Here is a 24,499-nt window from a genome sequence, read left to right on the forward strand (position 1 = left end):
AAAAATGATTTAATTTTATTCATTAATGGTATTGAAAAATTAAAACATTCACTAAAAGCAAAGAAAAAACTTAATTACATTTTTTATTTCAAAATACTTATTGTTTTTTTGAGCCATTCTTTGAAACAAGGATTGCGCCACACTCATTACACTTAGCATGAGAATCATCAGTTTTTGTAAAAAAGTCCCAAATCATTGATTTTTTTGGCATGATGATTGATGATGATGAAACTGAAAGTAATAAAAGAAATTAATAACTAGAAAGCAATTAAATAATATTTGCAAGTAAAAAAGATTATCTGTTTGACGGGAGGGGGGAGGAGTGGGGGGGGGGCGGACTAGGTTGTAAATTCCCTATTTGTAGTTTCGTGAAACTGTTGACACAGTTTAAAAATTTTATATTCTGTATAAAAATATTTCAGCTCTATATTTTTAAAAATTCATAAAACTGTTACATGTTAACAAATAGCTATTGCAAATAATCAAGAATATTATAAGTAACCAAAATACTTTTGGATCTCTGAAATATATGGTATATTTTCTAAATCAATCATTTCGGTTCTTTAGTTGCTGTTTTAAAAAAACATATTTATTAGTTAATGAAAAATTGTTATCGAAATGTTTCTCTTCTATATTTATTTGATGATTCTTAATTAGTAATTTTTTGCTAGGGTCACATAAAAAAATGAAAATACAAAATTTCCAAAATGCCAAAAAGAAAGATTTTCGTACTCGCAAATAATATTTTAATTTATTGATAAAAAACATAGCGATCATTTGGAAAGAAATTCAGTGCTTAGTTGAAAAAGATGTTTTAGAAATTACTGTTTTAAGGTGACGCACTTAAATATACCCTCAAACATAATGTGATTATAAATAAAAAATTAAATAAATAAATAAATTTCTTACTTGATCAATTTGAATTTGAAGTTTGTTGAAGTTGAATATATATATATGTAGAACTTTTCAACACAATTAGTAAACAAGCACTGATTGTAAAAGTGAAAAGAGAAAAACTCTCTCTTACAGATAATTAAATTAAATTAAATTCATTTAACTTCTCTCTTCTAGATAGATGCCAAGTTAAAAAAAAAGGGGGAGGGGGGGGGGTTAAACACCACCTCTGCATGAGACTTTGTCGTCTTTAAACTGCAACACTGTTTCTAGTTTATACACTTTAAAAAAAATTCATATTCGGTTAACCGTACAAAAAGTTATTTTGTATGGTTAACCGAATACTTCGGTTAATTTTCTAAGGTTAATTTTAAAGGTTAAGGTTAACCTCTAAAACTTTAAGGTTAATTTTAAGGGTTAAGGTTAACCTTTAAAAATTCAAGGTTAATTTTAAGGGTTAAGGTTAACCTTTAAAATTATAAGGTTGTTTTTAAGGGTTAAGGTTAACCTTTAAAATTTTAAGGTTAATTTTAAGGGTTAAGGTTAACCTTTAAAATTTTAAGGTTAATTTTAAAGTTTAAGGTTAACCTATTAACCGTTTAACGGTTAACCTTCATGCTCTAATTCGAAAAAAGTACTTCACAATCGCCTCTCTAAAAATTGAAGGTGTTTTTATCGGCGCGCAGAATGAATCCATACAAGTAAAACTTCCCGAAGTCACAATCACAAAAAATACACCTTCTTTTCGTAGCATCATGGGCGAAGATTTAGATTTAAGAGAAATAGAATCTGATGATGATATGATCATTTAAACAGAGTGCTCGAAAAAAGAAATCGAAGAAAGAAAGAAAAGGATTTTCAGGTATTCGCAAGCGAATTAAAAAAAGTTTTCTTCTTATATAAAAAAGGGAATGGAAAATAATAAAAATGATCATGTTAGGATGATGATTCTAACTGAAATTTCATTGAAGAATACCTTAAAACTGATAAATACGATGAAGAATATAAGAATACACCCAATTACGAAAGTTACAAATACCAATAAAACATCTTTAAAAAAAATGATTTCTGGCCTACTAGCTTTAGCTTCTCAATTGATCATTATTATGAAAATGGTCGCTTAGATTTAGAAATAAAGTGTTACTCTATTAAACTTGAAAAAAGCGGTCTTATAAAAGATAAAGATGAAGTATTTGAGTATGCTCGCAAAAAAGTATATAAAATCAAAGAAGAAAGTAGAAGAATAAATAAAATTATTGAAGAAAGAAATAAAATTAATAAAGAAAGAAATAAAACCAATGGTCAATAAAAATATGATCAATGTCGAAGGAATTGTCTTGCCGAACGAGCCTCTTACAAACTTTCATTTGATAAAGGGGACAAAAAAGCTAAAAATAAACAACTTTAGAGGGGTTTTTGTCACAGACGAATTGCCAAAAAAGACAAGGAAAAAAGAATGCGGGATTGTCAACACGGGAGACTCGAGCACAAATAGGTTTTATTGGGTCTGTGTGTACAAAGACAGTGATAAAAAATACAGCTTTGACTCTCACGCCCAACTACCTCTCGTTGAGCTCGTAAACTACTTAAAAAGTCCAGTCTTTAACAGAAAAGTTCATTTTGGTGAAAGAGTTCAATTTGGTGACACATCTTATTGCGGTCACTTGTGCCTCTACGTCTTGAAAAAATATGATGAGGGAAATTTTTTTTTAAGATCCAAAAGATTTTTAAAAAAATGCGCATATATAAAAAATGATTGACAAATTCGGCATAACAGAATTGGGAAGATATTTTTATGATTCTCAAGACCTAACCAACAACACTTTTTTAAGGACAAAAGGATCCAGCACGATCACGTAGGTCCTGGATTTCAACTCTCACAAAATAATAAATTTGGCAGGCCGACAAACTTGTATGACGCTGCCACTAAAAGCTACGTAGACACTCATTCGTCAGGCGGAACTGGAGTGGGAACGGCAGACCTCGATTTAAACTTTCACAAATTGATCAAAGTGAACGAACCTTCAGGCTTGCACGATGCCGCCACAAAAAACTATATTGACGTAAGCTCAAGCATGCGCATAAAAACAGAAGGGTCAAGCACGATCACGGAAGACTTGGATTTAAATTCCCACAAGTTCCTTAACAACTTTGAGCCAACCACTCTACACAACGCCGCCACAAAAAATTACGTGAACACTCGAGTGGCGTACTCGAGTATTATTTACTCAGAAATTAACATGACGTCACACCAACTCACAAATCTCGCCGAGCACACATTATCATCAGACTCTGCCACAAATAATTACGTGGACACTCAAGCATCTTAAGGAATAGGCAGCATCACGTCCGATTTGGATTTGAATTCGCACAAGTTGATCAATTTGCTTGATCCGACAAACTTGCGAGATGCTGCAACAAAAAGTTACGTGGATGTTTCATCACAAAAATCCAACTTTTTTGGACTCGTTCCAAATTCAAGCTTTTCATCCTTAGGGCAAAAGTCTCAAATTGTGGCAGGAGGATTACCTGATGCAGTTACAGTTTTCACTTACTCTGACGGTCCTTGAGTTCTAAGAAGATTATGGTTAGCCATCAATGGAACTGGAACAAACGTCCCTTGAAATGTTTTTATCAGAATATATCTTACACTCGATATGCCGTTTAGATCAAGTTTAGCCATACAATTGTACAACAAGAATGCTTCTGCAATTACCTACTGGATTCAACCTTTCATATCCACGTTTACCACAATCCCACCTTCTTAGCATTTTGCAAGCTTTAATCAAGGACGTTCACATATTTTAACACGACTAACGGAATATGTATTGCTAAACTCTGCAGGAAAAGGAAATGGCGTTTTTCTAAAATATATTAGAGCACACATCATTGGTGGATCTGGAAACTGGTGGGAATCTAGAGTCAGAATGTACGATGGAAATTTACCTCCTGGTAATGGTTCTGTACTAAGTCCTTGGACACCCTATAATGCAAGCAATTACACTCACTTTGTTGGATACGATAACGACAGCAAGTGCATCTTCTGCTCGTCTGGATTGGAAGATTTTTACTTGTCCTCATGGAACGGTTCAAACATATTCTCATTCAACAACAAGTCGACTGGACTGCTGTACCAATCCGGTGCTTCTATCGGCTCCACCACCACCATCTCCTTTTACAGAAATTTTGGAGAAGCGGACTCCATGCCCAGCCTTTCCACCGGCAGAAGGCTCGTTTTACGCGTGAAAATGCACACAAAATACGCCTTCATCGCGCACGAGTAAAAATGCACGCACATTTTTTTTCTTGCTAAAATAAAAATGAGCTCTTGTCGAGAAATATTCTCCATTGAAAAATTTGACAATGAAACAGGAAGAATGGAAATTTATGTCTTTCGCAGTAAAGAAGGTAAGCTTTTAGATTCTTTAAGATCCTTTGGATCCACGGAAAACCCTTCGAATTTTTTAAGAATCCTAGAAAAATCTCCTGAGATTTTTTTAAGAGAACTGAAATGGAGAGAAAGAGAAATGTATAAAAGCTTGCTCCAAAAACGAAAAGAAGACGAAGAATACAACGCCGACGACGATAAAAGATTCATCCTTCACGACGGAATTCACACACTCTCTCTTACGGACATTACAAACTAAAAAATATTTAAAACTCAATTTTTTAAAATGCAATCTTTAAAAAAAAAAAAAATGCTTCCATAATCAGAATAAAAATATTCGTGGTCGGATAATGGTGAAAAATGAAAATGGCGCAGAACCGGCAATTCCTAGTAGTATTGACTTATCTCAATGTATTTCTTCCCTGATTCTCTTGATTCTATCCTAGTGTCAATATTCGTTTTAATATTGACTTATCTCCGTGTATTTCTTGCCCGATCCTCTTCGTTTTGGCCTAGCGTCAATGTTCGTTTTAATATTGACTTATTTCCGTATGATTCTTTGTTGCTGTCAAAGGATTTGTTTTTGAGTTAGGGTTTTTCAGCTGCATCCAAGCGGCTCTTTTTTGTTCTGTTTCCGCTTTTTAATTAACTTTTGCACTTATTCTTTTGATTTTCATCGGCATCTATGAAGACAATTTTAAACCTTATCATATCTTTAAGAATGTCGATTATTGTCCGAGTTGAGATAAAATGAATGAACTTTCTGATTTTAACTTTTTCTAATCCTTTTTTGCTAATCTTTTATTTCAATTTTAAGTTCAATCAAAATTGTCTCCGCATTTAATGTTCATTTGATTTTTAAATGAATAACTTATCAATAAAAAAATTTTTGATTATTTTAATCCATGTTTTAAATTTGTATTAAACTAACACAACTTTCCATTGGAGCATCAAAACAATCAACAAGATTTCTGAAACCGGAAATTGTTGTTAACACTTTGCTATATGACTTAGCAAGCTTAGGGATTCAAGCTTAGGGTTATTAAGGTTTAGCAGATGTTGCTTTAGCAAAAGAATTACAGCTTTAAATAGAACTATTTGAGAATATTCACCGTAAAAGTTTAGTAAATAATAAATAAAAAAAGAATGAATTGTAGATTGCATTTTATAAATAAAAAAATAATAAATTTTATATTGCTTTTTTTTGAATGAATTTAATCAAAACTCTATGTTTGAAGTTGTCCACTGAAGTTGAAAAGCGATAAAAGTTCTAATAACTTTATGTTAAGCATTGGTAGAATTCAGCTGACAAATGAAATCCTTCTTTTTGTATAATTTTGTATTTGATAAAAAAATATAGACGCAATATTAGTTTTCGACCCCTCTCTTAACTGTCAGCCTGATGTAAAATGGTCAGAGAATTTGGACTTCCGTGTTTAATGCATGCAGAAGACGTTATGCTTGTTAAACCTAATGGACACATCTTCCACGATGTTTAATAATGTCTTCCATCTGTATCCTTTAAAATAGTTATTTTCTTCATTCAAAAAAAAGTTTCTTGCACTTTTTATTTTCAATTATAAGCATAATTTTCAATAATCTGATTCATATAGTTACGGGAGCCCAAATACGGTGTCGAGTTGTTGGTACTTGTCGAGGCTTATCATATGAAAGCTACATGCTGGAACTGAACATTAACAGTACACATTGTTGATTTGTTGAATTTTTATCAAGTTTTTACATTTTTTTTTTGAAATTCAAACAGGTTTGTAGGTCAGGCAGCATTTTTGAAACTGACGAAAATTTATTTACAAAAAGAAAGAATAATTTTAGTAGAAGTGGACATTTGAAGATTACGAACAAGTCAAAAAGAAAGATTTTTAATACCTGTGTTAATTCTTATGCAGATACATATAGGGTACTTGTAATAAACTACAAGATCAAAAGTTTCTAATCAGGCCTATTAACTTTTCAATGCATTTTCAAAAGTTCCGATGCCATAGAAACCTGACTTTCCATCTGTAAGTAGTATAGTACAGGCAGATGTAAACGGGGCTTAAAAAATCATCGGTGCCTTTTAACTGAAAAAAATACAAATAATAATTTTGGGGGAGAATATGCTAATTTTGTTTTAATAACTTGGATTCTTTCTGCTACTTTTATTGACTTCTTATAAGATTTTTGAAACTTCTTGTTTTCTTTTTTTCTGCTTTTATGTATATTTAATGAGTTTTTAATTTGCTTTTTTCTAGGTTAAATGTTTATAAAAATTTATTTAAAAAACAAAGTGTCAAAATCAAACTTTTTTCGTAATTATTCAGTGTCGTTATTTTCATGATGAACCAATTCAATGTTTATTTTTTGGTAAAGACATTTTTCTCGAATTAAAGTTAATTGAAATGATGAGAGACTATCAATTTAGGAATACGAAACATTTCTGAAGTCTGATTTTTGTTCAAACAATATTAGTTTGTTTTTTTGTTAATCGAAAAAAATTAAGTTTTTGTCACTTAGTGACTTATTGTGTGACGTATTAATAGTTAAACTTTTGAATAAACTTATAGCGCACAAAAATTATTTTTAATACTTTTTATGCTATTGCGTTTCCAAAGTAGAATCACGAGGATTAAGGCATGTCGAATCTCGTTCTAATTTCGTGACATGCCTAAATTCTGCATTACTTTTGTATTTAAACACCCCTTTCAAATATATTATAACTGGATTAAGGCCTCCTATAATGATTAGCAATGAAAACATGCAACTGAATCCTGACTTAAGTATCCTGTTTACAAGTAGAAATTTTAAAGACACTTAGTTTTACTCGTGTTATTTAAGACGAGTCTTGAAAGGTAAGTAAATAGAAAGGTAAATTTAGAAAAAGGTAAGTAAATTAAATTTTGCCCTGCTAAAATTTAAAATTAGTTTGGCCGTTGGTAGAATTAGTCGTTATTTAATATGAGCAATTATTTGTACTTGAATTACTTTTGGATTTCTATATAACTTTTATTTGTCATTAAAGTGCTGCACTAAACTTTTAAAAACTTGCTCCTCACGCACATCACTGATATGAATTCCATGTATTTCATGTAAAGCGAAATGTTGCAGAGCGCAGGTTTATTGCAAACCGATGCAATAAAAAAAAAACAAAAAAGAAAAAGCAATAACAAGAAAAAAACTTATTAATACATAAAAAGCAGCATATAAATATAATTACAATAATCTAGGGACATAGAGGTCGTATTAAAGATTTCAGTTGTTTAGTGGGTTTTTTATCGATTTTATCATTACATGTCGTGTAAATATTACAGTGGATTTTTGTGGCAATTTTAGATATCTAAACATTAAGTTTAGCATCGTAATATATAATTAAACGCGGACAAATTAATTAAAAATATACCTCTTTTACAATTTTAAAAGCCTCAAAAAGAGAATAAAAATCAAATTTTTAGTGTTAAAAATGGTTTAATTTATGCATTATGAACTCCTACTGTTTAATAATTTAATTTTAAGTTTGTAATTATCGTATTTCTAGATAATGTTAGACTTGTTCTAATCAACCAAGGTAATATTTACTAATTTACAAACTCTTAAAGATATTTATTTTGCATTTTATCGCAGTGCTATGGGTGAAGTTTTTAAGGGGTCAATAGTTTTAAAATAGGAAATCAAGCTTTTAATACAACAACAATTTATATTTTGAATAATAGGAAATATGAAAAATGATAAGAAAAGTATAGATTTAATACAGTTTAATAAAAAAAAATTATAGATTTAAGTACAGCTTTAATAACAGTAATAAATATTTTTTTAATAACATAAAATGACAAAAAAAATATGAATACCATAAAATATTCTGAAAAAGAGACATGCAATAAACAATTATTTCATCTAAAAAAAACATCTCTGAGTCATTAAGATTTAAAATATTTGAATCAGAACCAAAATATAGTGTTTTTTTTAAAGAATCAGAGGATGATGCTGATGCAGGAAGTATCATTGTTGGCTTTTTGTTATCAATTTGACAAGCCATTTTAGAACATACAGATTTAAAAATGGAAGGACATTGCAAACACTCTTTTAAAAATTTTGCAAGACATTCTTCTACACAAGAGCATTGCAGTTTGCAACGACAAAACAGTTCTTTTTCTTGGAGCTTGTGTTTCTTTTTCTCTTCTGAATCATGATTTTTTTTTCTGTGTTTCTCGTTCAAGAGAAACCACTTTTGAAAGCACATCTTGAACCTCCATAGATCCATGCTAATTAGTGACCCTTGTTGTATTTGTTTGATTAATCTCCTTGGGTTTAACCTGGTTTACTGAAAGTAAACCAGGCACTTCTGCTAAATTAAGGATTTTCTCATATGATTCCTCAATGAATGATTGTGACATTTCATATATTGATTTTCAATATTCAGCTGAATCATAGCTTCCTTTTGTTTGGGTGACTTTGGAATATCACCAACCCATACACCATTTTTTGTTTTTTATAGTTCTTCATTATACTACAAGCAATCATTTCATCAGCTAAGGCATCTGGGATAAGAAAGTTGTTCAAGAATAAAAACCAAGTTGAACACTTGAGAATGAAATTGAAAATAGATCTTTTTATATTTAGACTAAACTAAAAAACAATATGGGATAAAAAATGTGTACCTAGATGAGCTGTAGCCATTTCCCTAGTACAACTTAGGGCTCTGTTCATTTTAACTCGGCCTTGCCTCTTAATGACAATATCATCATGTTCAGCATGCCATCTTCTCCAAAAAGATTTCCCAAGTCTAAATAGTTTGGATAATAAGATTCAGTTTTTTACATTTATTTAATAACTATTGTGCCCTTGTACCTGTTGGGATGTTGATAAATTAATTTAAAAAAAAAAAAACTAACTTAACTTCCATTTGGTAGGGCTGTTTTTGAACTTGCTGATAGTTTTAAAAACTTTTTTCCACCTTTTCCATTTTTGTTCAAATAATCTCTGATTTTTAACACATCCAAAATAATTTCAGAAACTTCTTTCTTAGAGAGACCCTGGCGGGCTCTGTTTTTGTTTCTGATAAAACAAATTATTTCCTTCTCTTCATCTGGATGTAACACTCTAAAATGTTCCTTTTTTACATTCTTAACTTTGCCATCTAATCTTCTGTCTATTGTACCACGATCTTTGATTAAAGGAAACTTTCCTGTTTTTAATGCTGCCTGTCCTTGTTTTTTATTTTCTGTGCGCCAACCTACTGCCTCTGATATTTTATTTTCTTTAGCTCTTATGTCCTTTCTGTAAACTGCTGCTTCAGCTTGAGTTTCTGGCTTTTTTTTTGTTCTATTTCTTTTTCTACCAGCAGAAATCTTAAAATTAAACTGTGATTTTCCCATACTATTATTTTATTTAAACACTAAAAATATAGAATATACATACTTGATTAGAGATTATGAGCACAAAATGAATAGAAAGGTACCAGTTATAGCCATTTTACCATTTTTTAGTTAAAGCGGATCAGTATAAACATTCTCTACATTCTTGGCTATTTTAAGTAAGCTTGTGGAGGCATACTTTACCTAATATAATGTAGTATTTAAGGGGGAAATTGTGTAGTTTTAAAGGGACTTTACAAGCTAAAATGCTATTTTTTGTTAGACTTAGTTAGCAAGCCTCCTTATTTATCATACTACGCTGATTCCTGATATGATAAGAAAAAAATTTAGAACTTTCAGAAACTTTTCAACCATAGAAATACAATTATGTTCCGGCGCTACAGCAGTTTCTCCCACCCCCACCCCCTCCTTTTTTTTTTTTTTTTATGATTGATTATGATAGAGAATTTTATGCTGATTCAGAAAAATATAAAAACATAGACCTAAAAATCAACGGAAAGTGCTCTAATTCGAAGTCAAAATTGTTAAAAAATTCCATGAAAAACCCTAATATTCGCCTTTTTTTTTCAAAACGCTTTCATATTTAACGAAAATTAATTACCGTTTCATTGCGCGATAAACAGACCTGGTTTCCATCAGCCTTTCCATTAATATTTTAAAGTAATACAACGAAAGTGTTATAACAAAATGAAATTAATGGAAGATTTCAAATAAAGGTTGAACGTAGAATGTGAGAATGTAGAAAAATTGATGAATAATTATTATTGTATTGTACGCTGGTTTTTTTTATAAAAAAAAACGGTTTGAAGGTTACATTTTCTAAATTTTACGTGATAAAACAACTATGAACTAAGTTTCAAAAATTCTTCTTTTAGGAAACAAAACTGTTGAATTCTTTTTTAAAATTTATTACAAAAGTACCTTACTTGCAATATAGTTTATTCTCTAACAAATCAAAAAACGGCTATTTTCATTGCAACAAAAAATTGCGCAAAATAAACATTCTTTAACGACTTTTTTAACGTAAAAACCATGCTATTAATGTATTGCTTTTGTCAGTAAAAGGATCATTCACTTATTATTTTCGAAATGGCGAATATTAAGGGTTTTCACTGATCTCTATAATGACTGGATAACGCATCTATAATATAAAAATTCACCCCAAAATTGCCTTATTGGAAAGCCCCAGAACGCTGAAAACTGATACTGTGTATTTAAAGCGATTAGTCGAAAAACAGAACATAAAGCTCATGGGATTTAAATTTTTGGGGCTTTCCAATATGGCAATTTCGGCGCCAAATTTGAAGTTTTGCTCGGAGTTGCGCTACCAGTTATTGTAGAGATCAGTGGGGTTTTTAGTGGGATTTTTTACAACTTTGATTCCGAATAAGAGCACTTTCCGTTGATTTTCAGGTCTATATTTTTATATTTTTCTGAATCAGCATAAAATTCTCTATCATAATCATAAAAAAAAAAAAGGGGGGGGGGGAGAAACTGCAGTAGCGCTAATCTTTGAAAAAAATCAGAAAATTCACTCTGCTAATTCTCACTAAATATGGCAAAACAAGGATAACGACTTCCAGGGAAGAAAAGCCCTAAAAATAGGTATTTTCCAATCAAAAAAAAAAAAAAATTTCAAAGAGTTGATCTATTTAGCTGCTAAATTATTTACAATTTATGAATAATATCTTTTAATAGACTTCGTGTGTTTTCTTCTATATTTATTTTTTGATAAAAGTTAGAAAGGACACGGTGTTTTACATGTTTGTTAATATTTTTAAACATCCAGTTGATTAATGGTCATTATTATATTTTAACCTCAATTTTATAGCTGCATCACAGAAATCTATTTATTGCTTTATTAATATTTTCATTTTCGTATTGCATGTTAAAATTTTGAAATCTCAAGTGTATTGGTGCGATGATTACACAAAATAAGTAATTAAAATCCTTTCACATTCAGCTAACATAATATTAAGGAAAAGAAACTGCTTTTTGCACGTCATATGGATGCATAAAGTTGAATTTAATTTTTACTCTCAGCCTTCAACTAAAACGCTCAGGTGCGTGTTGTCAGGCGTCTATCACTATAGAAGGCTCTCTGTTAAATCTAAATTTATCATAAAGTGTAAACTTCAAAATAAATTCTAAATATCTATGGTAGATTTTTACCTATTTATTTTTTTAGTTTCAACATACAAAAACCTTCAAGAATGACACAAGGAATAAAAAAAATCAGATTATTGACCTTTATAATAACAGTTGTGGTTTTAACTTCAACTATTTTTATAAATAAAAGTCTTGTCTATAATATAAAGTACAGCAACTTGATTGGTTCTCTTGAGGAACTTGCAATGCAATATTTTAGTACGAAGAATTCAAACAGTAACAACAAACAAATAGCCTGTGTTATACCATCCCTTAACCCATTTAGCTCTGATATTATGCATTTTATGAAGAGTCGCTCTATGAAATGTACTATTAAACAATATGGCAGAATAACGAAAGACGGACGGTATGTTATGCAGCCATCTAAATATGATAACGTGACTGGCGTTAAAGTCTATTACATCTACAGACACAATCCAAACAACAGGCATATTAACAAAGATTTTGGTGTAAACTTTTCAGATCCTATTTTATTAAAGCGCAATGATACAGGTATATTGTAATTTAAAAAATTTAACTCCTCTAAATTTTTAAGTTTGCAAGTAAACTTATCTGTAGTGAGAATTAAGTTGCAGTCAAATATTGTATTAATCAAGCGTTTAATTCACTATTAATGAAAAGCCTGTTAGTTAATACTTATTTTCTTGTATACATAAAATGTCAAATAATAAAACTGGAAGCCTACTTTTTAACATTAAAAAATCTTTTGGCTTTTAGATTTACCTTTACTCGATTTGAGTTTAACAAGCAAAGTTTTAACATATTTTTAATGACACTTTGATGTTCTTTGATAACGCAGGTATACAAAAAAAATATTTTTTTCTCTAGCATGGACTTTAAGAACAGTTTTAAAGGATTTTGAGGATGCTAAATTTAAATCTGAGCTTACGTTTTCTCTATCACATCTCTTTTTTACGCAATAGAATAAGTAAAAGATTTGTGGACTAGTATAAATTGCGTACCTCAATAACAACTTTAATGGAATTAAAAGAGAACCTATTTCCTCGATAGGATAAAGCATTGATTTCCGCAGTTCGCATGTGTCCGCATATCCGTTACATATCCGTTCTTATCACTATTAGGACCTCAAATAACTCTTGTTTTCAGTATAGAAATAGCAAAGTGTTGGGTGAAAAATTAAGGGCCTAAGCAACAGAATTCGACATCTAGCGATAAAAATGTCATCAAAGAACCTCTAGTGGATAGGAAAAACTTTGCCTTTCCTCCCTAGCACATAAAACTTAGATGGATGAAGCAGTTTTTAAAATCTCTTGACCGCAGGGGATAATTCTTCAGTTATATATAATTAACTTTTCCTGGTCTTATTAAAGAGAAAGAAAGGGCTGGAATATTTGATGGACCTCAAATAAGAACATTTATGAGAGATCAAAACTTTATCGCATTAATGAATGAAACAGAAAAAATAACTTAGACTGCATTTTGTAATGTGGTACAGAACTTTCTAGAGAGTAAGAAAGCAGACAGATATAAAAAGATTGTGGAAATGCTAAAAATGAGCTTGTATTTACAGAGCTAAGGGAAAGTTTTCCGAACAAACTTGGGGATGTGAACGAGGAACAAGTGGAGCGTTTTTATCAAGATATTTAAACAATTAAAGAACGGTATCAAGGCCGATGGGACTCACATATAATTGCAGATTTTTGCTGGAGCCTGATAAGAGATAACTCAGAAGCTGTAAATCGTCTGAGAATTTAGTTCTTAATGTGTGGGCTTAAATAATATAAGTTTGTTAAAAAAAAAAAACATATTTGTAGAAAATAACTTTTATCAACTTTTGTTTTATTTGCTGAAAAGGATGGTTGAAAAACTATATTTGAAATTTCACAGTTGTTCTGTCATGGTTACTGTCCCTTTACATCCATCTATTTTTTAATTTTATAGTTGAGAATTTTTTTTTTTATGACAGACATCTTTGAGGTTAAGTTAAATGAAGATTACATTCGAGTCGAAATGCTCATCAACGGATCTGATCACGTCGAGTTTCATGCTCATGTAAGCAAACGTTCCGAAGAATTTTTTAGGAAAACTGCAAAAAGGAGAAAAGGTGAGTGAACGTTTATTTGTTCATACATAGTAACAACATGAGTGAGTAAAGTTTTTAACATTTTATTTCTTGTATGAGATTATGTTCAATCAAAACCCCTTTATAATCAGAAAGCCAAAAAAATAATCATAAAAAAATAACTAATGGTCATTACTCGAAACTTTTTTTATTTTATCAGGACTACTGTTTATCATTATTGATTAGAGTTAATTTTAAGAGAAAACTTTAAAGAATTGCTTTTTACTTTATATTGTATATTTATTAAAAAACAAAAAAATAATTCGGTTTACAATTTTGCGATAAATTTCGAAAAGTTTGGAAACGAGAAAAAATTTTTTCCCGTTCTCGAAGTTAGTTTATCGAAAAGTGGAATTAGAAAAATTTTTTTCTCGAAATCTTTTGGTTGTTTTCGAAAGAAATCGTTTAGTTCGACGAATTTCGAGAAATGTAAGTTTTAAAATTTAACTTTTTATCGAAAAAAATAGGAACGAAACGGAAAAAAAAAACTTAATAAATACAATCCTCCATAGATTTCAATAAAAACAAAGGTTTCTTGAGGGCAATCGAATATCAATGAAAAATGAATAAATATTAAAGACAATTTTTATTTTTAAAATTTTCATTTATTTTAAAATTAAGTTTTTGTGTATATATATATATATATATATATATATATATATAAGCGTGTAAATATAATGTGAAAGGCATTTTAGGCACAAAGTTCACATCATTTTGTTCATACCATTCCATAACCAGTTTTTTATAATCACTAAGTCAAGTCAGATCAGAACACAAGTCCATTATCATGTGATTTAATGATGTATTAGACGTTTTTGTAAATACTCTTTAACTTGTAAGTGTGAGGTCACTAATATAAGGTACTGTTTTTTTGCTTGATCTGTAAATAGCTTACTAAATCAAGGCTATTTTAGCAAATTTCTTATGGTTTGCGCATTCAAATTTCTTAACTGCTTCTCCAAAAAATTCTCAAAAAATGTAATCGGCAGCCCCAGGAAATTGTTGGTGATTATATTCGATTTAAGTTTCATCGTCTTCAATCAGACAAGAAATTCTTAGAAATAAAATTGTCTTTACAACGTTCTACAGCGGGTTCTTGCACTTTTTGTCTTATGTTTCAGAACAGGTTGGCACCTTTAGCAATTTGAAAGAATAAAAACCCCATTTATTTTGAATTTTTGCTACAAAACTAAGAAAATATTAGTATGTTATTTGTGCGTTCTCTAAATGAGAGAACATGGTAAATCTTGAATCTATTAACAAGTGTTTTAACCAGTTTTTTATCTTGAAGACCCTCTTTTTTCCCACTAAAAGATTTGCGTTTGATGGATATTGTAATTTCGATGCAGAAAGTGCTAGAATATTTAATTACGTAACTGATTTGATAGTTTGAAGAGTTTTTTACCAGCGAAAACCAGAGAATTGTAAATATGTGTTTGCAATTGTTAATGACGGTTTTTGAAGGATATTTTAGGAAAAGTATACGGTAAAAATGAACGACAAAATTTGCAAAAAAAAGGTTTTTGTTAGGAAAGAAAATAATTATGATTTATTGATTTGTTTGTTGCGGAAAAGATGCTGTTTGAGAGGAAGGTTGAATAACACGACTAACGGTGTAGGGAGGAACAGTTTAAGAAGAGGTTTGAAACTCTTTTTCTATTGAGTTGTAGCTTCTAAAAGGACTTTTTCTCCAAAAACATTTTTTCTTTTGTCATTTTTAAAACTTTAAATGGGAAAACTAAATGGTTTTTTTTTGCAACCACCACGTGTTAAACATGTTGTAAACAAAATACAAACACTTTTAAAAATTCATTAAACACAAAAAAAAGACATAATTTAATTATTTCACATTTATTTCATTTACACCCTTTGATTTTAATTGAAAAAATTTGTGTATTATTTCATTTATTTGTGTTATGTAATAGAATCAAAAAACTCAATCAAATGTTAGTAAAATTTACTTTATGATGCAACTTAATAAGATTTTTTAAAATTACATGAGAACTAAGCCATTTGTATTATCTTTTACAAGTTTGTTTCTCCACTTTGAATGTACAAAAATGTATAAACTCTATGCTCTTGACCAGTAGGCTCACTTTTGTAAGCGATTGGTTTCATGGTCCTATTTTCAACATAAATTGAATAATTAATGATTCATATTAAAGTTTGAAAATCCATCAGTCACTATACTTACATATTAAAAACTAGACCGTTGCTACTTGAAGCACAATGCGCTCTATGCAGCCATATGCTACTTGGAGCGCAATACTTTGTACGCATGCGCTAAACTTTTTTTTTTTAAAAAAAAAATCTTGTTGATGTTAACCCTATCCCTATCCCTATCCCTATCCCTATCCCTATCCCTATCCCTATCCCTATCCCTATCCCTATCCCTATCCCTATCCCTATCCCTATCCCTATCCCTATCCCTATCCCTATCCCTATCCCTATCCCTATCCCTATCCCTATCCCTATCCCTATCCCTATCCCTATCCCTATCCCTATCCCTAACCCAAACCCTTACCCTTACCCTAACCCTAAATCCCTATCTAACCAGCTTTATTGTGAAATATAAATCGTACTGTTATAATAAAGTAAATGCGCATGCGTGTACAATATTGCTCTCTGAGTAGCTTATGGCTATGTAGAGCACATTGCGCTCTACGAAGACACTTGGTAAAAACTATCAATATATTCTTTTATTTTACGTTTTTCATCATTTAATGCATCATTGTAAAAACGCCCACTAATGCATTTACTAGATGGAAATTTATATATAAATCTAAAATTTTGTTACTTCCAAGCAAAGGAATCAGCTAATGCAAAAGACGCTCCTGTATGATAAAATATTCTTGCATATGATTTATCATATGAGGTCATGTTATCATTTCTATTTGTTTCAACTAGAACACTCTGAAATTCTCTTTTTTATTTTTGAAGCCCAACATAACTTTATCCCCTTAAATGCTGCACCCATCTCAATGTGAAGCGTGCTGTAAGTTGTTTATCGCAATATTTGCAATAAATTCCTAAAAAATTGCAATAAATTTGCAATAAATTCCTAAAAAATGAGAAATTTAGTATACCGTATATTTAGTATACTGTATACTGTAATCGGCGATCGCTATTTGGCGCTTTCATCAAAGAAAAAAAAAAACGATAATTTTGTGAAAAAATAAACTATTTTTTCAAAAATTATGGTGGAAAATTGTAATAATGATATCAACTCCTACTCTACGAGAAATCTTAGAGCATGTGAGTGAGACCATTTCAAATTTGTCTTTACTGATCATGAGGATGAAAAAGGAAACAACAAAGTTTTGAGACGAATGTTTCACTCACAAATATCTTCGTAGTTAAATAGCATGTTTGATCCCTTTCATAGACTTATGACCTTCAGTGACCCCAGTCATCTTTGAAGATTTATACCAAAAAAAAAACAACATCAAAAAAGGAATAATCGTGAAATTCTCTGTCTAAAGGAAATTTCCATCTTGAAAATACCAACAATTTCTCTACTAGAGATTCTCTCCGACAACTTCTCCATTAGAGATTGAAACAGAAAGTGATGAGTTGGACATTAAAGTATCAAATATTAAAACAAAAGCCTAAAATAAAATTTGAATTTCAAGTTTTATTTTCTTTTTCTGCAAATAAAAAGTGTTTTTATTGTTATTTACAACGTTATTGTGTTTTTAAACCGTCTTTGAGTTTTTCTACATTTTTGACCAAAATTGACCACTGTGCATGGATGAGATTTGTTCAAAATTTTAAACTTCAACCTCATCACAAACTAATATATTTTAACTATTTTTAAATTTTCTCGGAAATCATTTTTTCATTTCAATGGCATGGAAGTGAAATTTCCAATATTGGACTTTTGTTTTGAATATGAAACTTTTAATTTATTCAATCAACGTACGTTGATAGTTTAGCATAATTAGTAAGCGACGTTTCAAAATGTTCTCGAAACGAAGCCAAAATTATTAACTTAATGAACATTAAAACTTTTTACTTTTTTTAGATGTTAAAGGTTTAGGATTGGATATTGTATTTTTAATGATTGATTCTCAATCCAATGGGAATTTCCATCGACATTTAAACAAGAGTATGCATCATCTTTTAAATGATGAAAATACTATAATCTTAAAAGGACATACAATTATTGGCGATGGTACAACGGCACAATTAGCAGGAATTCTAATAGGTAAGGTTTAGTACAATTTTCGTTTGTATCATGAAAGAAAATAAGTAAATTAAAAAGTCTCCATTTTAACGAAATAAAAATCTCTCATTTTTCAGATTTCTTTGAAAATAATATCAAAATTTTTAACTTTTTAAAAACTTTTTAGTTTCTTTTAACTATAGAATATAAAAAATAAGTTTTATGAAAAAGCTTTCTTTTTTTTTTTTAATATACAATCATTGTAATTTAATATCATTAAAAGTAGGGCGCTATATATAAAATACAAAAAAGTTGTGAGGGGTTTATTGCCATTTTTTTTTGTTGTTTTGAGTCACTATGAAACGCATCATCAGAAATTTTGAAATTCTAGCATCACGTCGTCAGGGGCCAATGCTATAAACAATTCGAAGTTTTTTTTCGCGAAAAAAAATCTTTCGTAAAAACGCAATTTTTAAGTAAATTATTTTTACGTAAAAAAATCCGTAAACTCAAAGAATTTATCGCTGTTTGCATTTTTTTAGGCCATTGCTATAAAGCATAAAACGTGTACGTCACTAAAATTCACGCACTTTTTTTATCCGTAATACGTAATTAATAACAAGAATAATTAATTTTTTTGGATGAAGACTTAAATTTCGAAGTACAAACATCTGTTGTACAAAAAGATTTACATTTTTATAATCAGGAACATTGATTCCAGATACATTCATTGACTTCCTGTCAACAATGTCTAAAACAATATTATCTAATTCTGTGAGTTGTCTTCCTGCAGCACCTTTAAATATATAAATATATATATATGTGTATATATATATATATATATATATATATATATATATATATATATATATATATATATATATATATATATATATATATATATATATATATACAGTATTGGACAAAACATTTGCAACCAAATAATGCTAATTTAGTTTCTTTATATAAAAGTGCTGCATTTTTTTAATTTACAGAAATAACTATGTAACTGTTTAGAGATAAAGTTCTTCAAGTTTTATTCATCACAAAGTTCATTATTTGTACACGAAAATTAATAAATTAATCAAAAGTATTAGTAAATTAATCAAAAGTTGATTTCCTTCTGGACAAAACAAGTGCAACTCTACAAAATGTTGACCAAGCTGTATTTCGCTATCAATGTTTCGTGGCGAATCCTTTGTTGTCGATCAATGTTTCGTGGCGAATCCTTTGTTGTCACAGCCTTGCATCTTCGAGGCATAGATCCAATCAGGTGATCAATGAAACTTTGTGGAATCACTGCCCAGGCCTTTTGGATTTGTTCAAACAGTTGATCCTTATTACGAACACCTTCACGATTAATTCTGCGGTTGACGATCTCCCACAGGTTCTCGATAGGGTTGAGATACGGAGATTGAGGCGGCAAATCCATCTCTGATAGGTGGTTGTCTTGAAACCACTGCTTGACTACTTTTGCTGTGTGTTTCGGATCGTTGTCTTGCTGAAAAACCCATTTTATTGGCATATTCCATTCAGCATGAGGTAACATAACATCTTTCAGGATATTTTTATACATGAAACGGTCCATTATTCCATCGTTTCGATGTATTGGACCTAGACCGTTAGCAGAAAAACACCCCCAGACCATTACACTGCCTCCACCATGCTTCACGGTCTTATGGCAGTAACGTAAATCGAGGCGTTTTCCGGCCGGTCGACGTACACGGCAAATGCCATCGCTCCCAATGATGTCGAACTTCGATTCATCACTGAAAAGGACAGTTCGCCATTTCTGCACATTCCATTCAATATGAGATGTAGCAAACAGGAGTCTTTTCTTCTGGTTTTTTAGTGAAATCAGCGGTTTCTTTGCAGGGCGTCGAGAAAACAATCCGGCTTCAACAGCACGTCGTCTGATTGTTCGGTCCGATACAGGCAACTCTAATTGCTTTTGTATCTCGACTGATGATATCCAGGGATCCTTTTTGACGGATCTGACGATCATAGAATCCTCTCTAGAAGTGGTGGAACGCGGTCTTCCACCTTTGTTATCTGCTGCCAACTTCCTCGTAGATTGATATTTGGAACATTGTCTTGATACGGCCCATTTTTTCACGCGATATTTATCACAAATACATTTTTGTGACATTCTACTTACGTAATCGCCAATAATTTTCTTTCTTAGTTCCATTCCAAGACTGTCGGGAGCCATTTTTGCACTTGAAGTCATAAAAATAATAAAAATAAATAATCACGCTTCTTAAGCTTACCGTGTTACATTTACCTTGTGATGATACAATAATGCTCTGTGGAACACAACGTCTTGGTTGGATGTGGACTGTATTGATGTAATGAAACACTTGTTGTATTTCACTTCTTGTATTGATGTTCTTCGATAAAACACTTTGATAAAACTCACTTCGATAAACTGTCTTGATAATACTGACTGATTGACTTCCATATACTGACTGAATTACATGTCGATTTACATGTCTCTTATATAGTAAAAGGAACCTGTGTGAACCTGTTCTGGAAGATTCTAGCTGCTTCTTTTCGATGCTTCTGGAAGCTTCTTGATGCGTCTGGATGCTTCTGAATGTTTCTGAATATTTCTGGATGCTACTGGATGCTTCCAGATACTTCTTCTGGAAACTTCTGGAAGCTTCTGCATGCTTCTGCAAACTTCTGGATACTTCCTTTAATTATTAAAAAACTACCTTGACGTTGACACGGACCAGACTTAAGAAAATGAAACAAACCAAAAAAGTTGCACTTGTTTTGTCCGCCGCAAAATGGCACTTGTCAACGAAATTCTGCCTGTGTGCTCTCACCTATCAACTGATTGCTCATGTCATGGCATGCTATGACTCCAGACTCCTGAACTGTTTGCTGTGGTAGTATAGTTCGTTTCGTTTTTAAGACATGTAAAATTAGGAACACTTTTTAGCATTGTTCGATGTTGGTTGCAAATGTTTTGTCCAATACTGTATATCAATTTTATATATATACACTCTAAAAAAAAATCCGTTGTATACAACGAATTAGGTAACGGATCAATCCGTCGCTATTGCACCAACGGCTTTTCCGTTAAGCTAACGGATTAAAGTTTTAACGGATTGAAGTCCGTTGATATTTTACCGATAAAACAATCCTTTTAAATAAAGGAGTTATTACGTCAATGCATCAAATTATCCGCTGTTTTTATTCAGTTAAAATAACGTTATTGTAGGGAATAATCAGTTAAAATCACTCCATTATAATTAAAGATGAATTAGGCCACATAGTATTGTAATTTGATAATAAAATAATCCTTACATTTTTTAATATATGGATTATTTTATTATGATATTCTTAATACACATTAGTTCTTACCATTATAAATGTAGTAATTACCACCCATCTGATACAAGCAGTACTAATTATACAAACTACCATGGTTGGGAGAAATATAGTGCTCAATTTGTTAGCAAGCTTCAAAAACTCTTTAACTGGACATTGAAAACTAATCAAATATTCGTAATAATGTAATTCAGTGCAAAAACTTTTAATTACAATCAAAATAGTTTTTAAATATATTTTTAATAGTCATTATATTTGAGGTTATAAAACATCTGTATAAAACACACACACCCATATACACAATAGATGTTTAAACTAAACTAATTGTTAACAAACTAGGTTTTAGGTTTTAATGCTGCTGTTCTTAGTACATGTTTTATGCTTCAATTCCAGCAACGTGTTATCAATTCCTAAAGGTAAATATAACAAAATACAAAACAGAAAATATGGAACCTAAATTATATAAATAGTATGATATGAAAATAAAATTTTACAAATTACCTTTAAGAAATATTGCTATTGCTAATTCCTGATTTATAAATTGATAATAGAAATTTTTTTATTTTATTTATTTCCGATACCATTTTCTAAAGATAAAGTTCAATGCAACAACTAAATAATATCTTTAATAAAAATGTGTAACAAAAGATAATCTTATCTGATAACTGAAAGGTTCTATAATTTCCACATACTTCAAAACCTGTCAGGAACAAATTAAAAAAAAGGTCTCCAACTTAAATAACAATAAATTAAAAAAAGAATAAATAAGCTCACCAAAAGAGATGCAAATAACAATATCAGAATTTCAATTTGATACCACATTCCTCGTGTCTAAGTAGTAAATTCTAAACGAATATAAACAAGGCACACATAAACTTAGTTGTACATAACCTAAATAAATATCCCCATCAAAAGAAATGCAAATCAAATTCTTATTTTTAATTTTACAACTAATTTAAACTTACAGCATGATATTGCATACCATGTGTCTAAAATGTCAAATTATAAGGATATAAACAAGCCTTATAAAGATAATAGTGTAACTAACCATTTAGTTTATACTAAAACTGTGTAACTACAAAAAAGCTGGCAAATTAAACTTATTGCAACAAACCTTTTATCTACGATGTAAATGTGATTTAAAGATCCTGTAAACAAAAAATATTGTTAACAACTCATTTTTTACATAATTTTTCTGATGTAACTGACAAATTTATTTTAAAAAAAAAACAATAACAAGGAACAGATAACTGTAATACTTGAACATGAGTATATATATATATATATATATATATATATATATATATATATATATATATATATATATATATATATATATATATATAGACACACATACATACATATACATACATACATACATACATACATACATACATACATACATACATACATACATACATACATACATACATACATACATACATACATACATACATACATACATACATACATACATACATACATACATACATACATACATACATACATACATACATACATACATACATACATACATACATACATACATACATACATACATACATACATACATACATACATACATACATACATACATACATACATACATACATACATACATACATACATACATACATACATACATACATACATACATACATACATACATACATACATACATACATACATACATACATACATACATACATACATACATACATACATACATACATACATACATACATACATACATACATACATACATACATACATACATACATACATACATACATACATACATACATACATACATACATACATACATACATACATACATACATACATACATACATACATACATACATACATACATACATACATACATACATACATACATACATACATACATACATACATACATACATACATACATACATACATACATACATACATACATACATACATACATACATACATACATACATACATACATACATACATACATACATACATACATACATACATACATACATACATACATACATACATACATACATACACTTGAACAAAAAAAAATGAGACTAACTAGTGGTAGTTGAACTTGCAGCTTAATCTCATCGGGAATAATTGTTGAATGCTGGGTTTCATAATGTCTTCTTAACTTTATGAAACTAATGAAAATTCTATTGCATTTATCAAAAGTGCATTTGACTTCTGAACCTCTCGAAGTCAATCCATGTAAATTTCGAAAATGAGATATGTAATGATGAAAAATATAATCTATAGAGGAAGCACTTCATAATTTCTTTCGGAAACCATTTAAACAATAAAATTTTTTCAACGGATTTTATTATTTTACCGTTGAATTAATGGAATTTCGAAGACAACAAAATTAGTTAACTTTATTCCGTGAATTTTGTTGTTTTTGGAAACGAATTACTTCGTTAGTTTAACGGAGACACGCAATTCGTCACTTTTTCTAACGGATTGTTTTTAGAGTGTATGTAATATATATATATATATATATATATATATATATATATATATATATATATATATATATATATATATATATATATATATATATATATATATATATATATATATATATATATATATGTATGTATATATATATATATATCTATATATGTATATATATATATATATATATATATATATATATATATATATATATATATATATTTATTTATTTATTTATTAGTATAAATAAATATATATATATATATATATATATATATATATATATATATATATATATATATATATATATATATTATTATATATAGTATAATATTATTCAATAGTATCGAGCACTCTCAAACGAACAAGAGTATTTGTATTATTATACTATAACAATACATTATATATTTTGTATATATATATATATATATATATATATATATATATATATATATATATATATATATATATATATATATACACTCACATATATATATAAAATATAATGTAATTATGCATATTTTATTTAAATAGTTTGCTGATTAAAACGTACTAAGCTTCCTAAGAAAAAAATCTTTGTTTTCTCTGATCTTAGTTGCTAGTAACATTTT

The 24,499-nt window shown here is 29.7% G+C and overlaps 1 protein-coding gene, 1 long non-coding RNA gene and 1 pseudogene across 3 annotated transcripts in view; 1 reads left to right on the plus strand and 2 right to left on the minus strand.

Annotated features, from left to right (window-relative positions):
* Positions 1 to 22,626, minus strand: part of LOC149890339 (uncharacterized) — a 210,980-nt gene extending 188,354 nt beyond the window's left edge. The window contains exons 1-2 of the long non-coding RNA XR_016451465.1: positions 22,182 to 22,626; positions 21,909 to 21,994 (exon numbers count right to left, since the gene is read on the minus strand). This is a non-coding gene — a long non-coding RNA (uncharacterized LOC149890339). The remainder of the gene's footprint in view (positions 1 to 21,908; positions 21,995 to 22,181) is intronic.
* On the plus strand, positions 6,994 to 18,151 carry LOC149890364 (uncharacterized). 2 transcript variants are annotated; one of them, XM_090083897.1, is made up of 3 exons: positions 6,994 to 7,131; positions 13,748 to 13,885; positions 17,928 to 18,151. In XM_090083897.1, the coding sequence occupies exons 2-3, from the start codon at positions 13,792 to 13,794 to the stop codon at positions 18,119 to 18,121; spliced, it is 288 nt and encodes a 95-aa protein (XP_089940023.1). In that variant the 5' UTR covers positions 6,994 to 7,131; positions 13,748 to 13,791; the 3' UTR covers positions 18,122 to 18,151. The 2 variants fall into 2 exon arrangements, with proteins under 2 accessions (XP_089940023.1, XP_089940022.1); XM_090083896.1 differs by lacking the exon at positions 6,994 to 7,131 and adding an exon at positions 10,365 to 12,312.
* Positions 8,622 to 9,651, minus strand: LOC145197132 (uncharacterized; annotated as a pseudogene).
* Positions 22,627 to 24,499: the final 1,873 nt, after the last annotated feature.

This window comes from Hydra viridissima, unplaced genomic scaffold (assembly GCF_058129835.1).
Source record: "Hydra viridissima isolate aposymbiotic clone 2 unplaced genomic scaffold, HvirCarnegie_v1 scaffold_4, whole genome shotgun sequence".
In the NCBI taxonomy this organism is placed as follows: Eukaryota; Metazoa; Cnidaria; class Hydrozoa; order Anthoathecata; family Hydridae; genus Hydra; species Hydra viridissima.

What these genes read in the sequence shown, in the direction of transcription:
- LOC149890364 (XM_090083896.1), top strand. Translation starts at nt 11,865, where the DNA reads ATGACACAAGGAATAAAAAAAATCAGATTATTGACCTTTATAATAACA. An exon ending in ATTAAAGCGCAATGATACAG is followed by an intron (nt 12,313 to 13,747) that starts GTATATTGTAAT and finishes TTTTTATGACAG; the next exon opens with ACATCTTTGAGGTTAAGTTA. An exon ending in AACTGCAAAAAGGAGAAAAG is followed by an intron (nt 13,886 to 17,927) that starts GTGAGTGAACGT and finishes TACTTTTTTTAG; the next exon opens with ATGTTAAAGGTTTAGGATTG.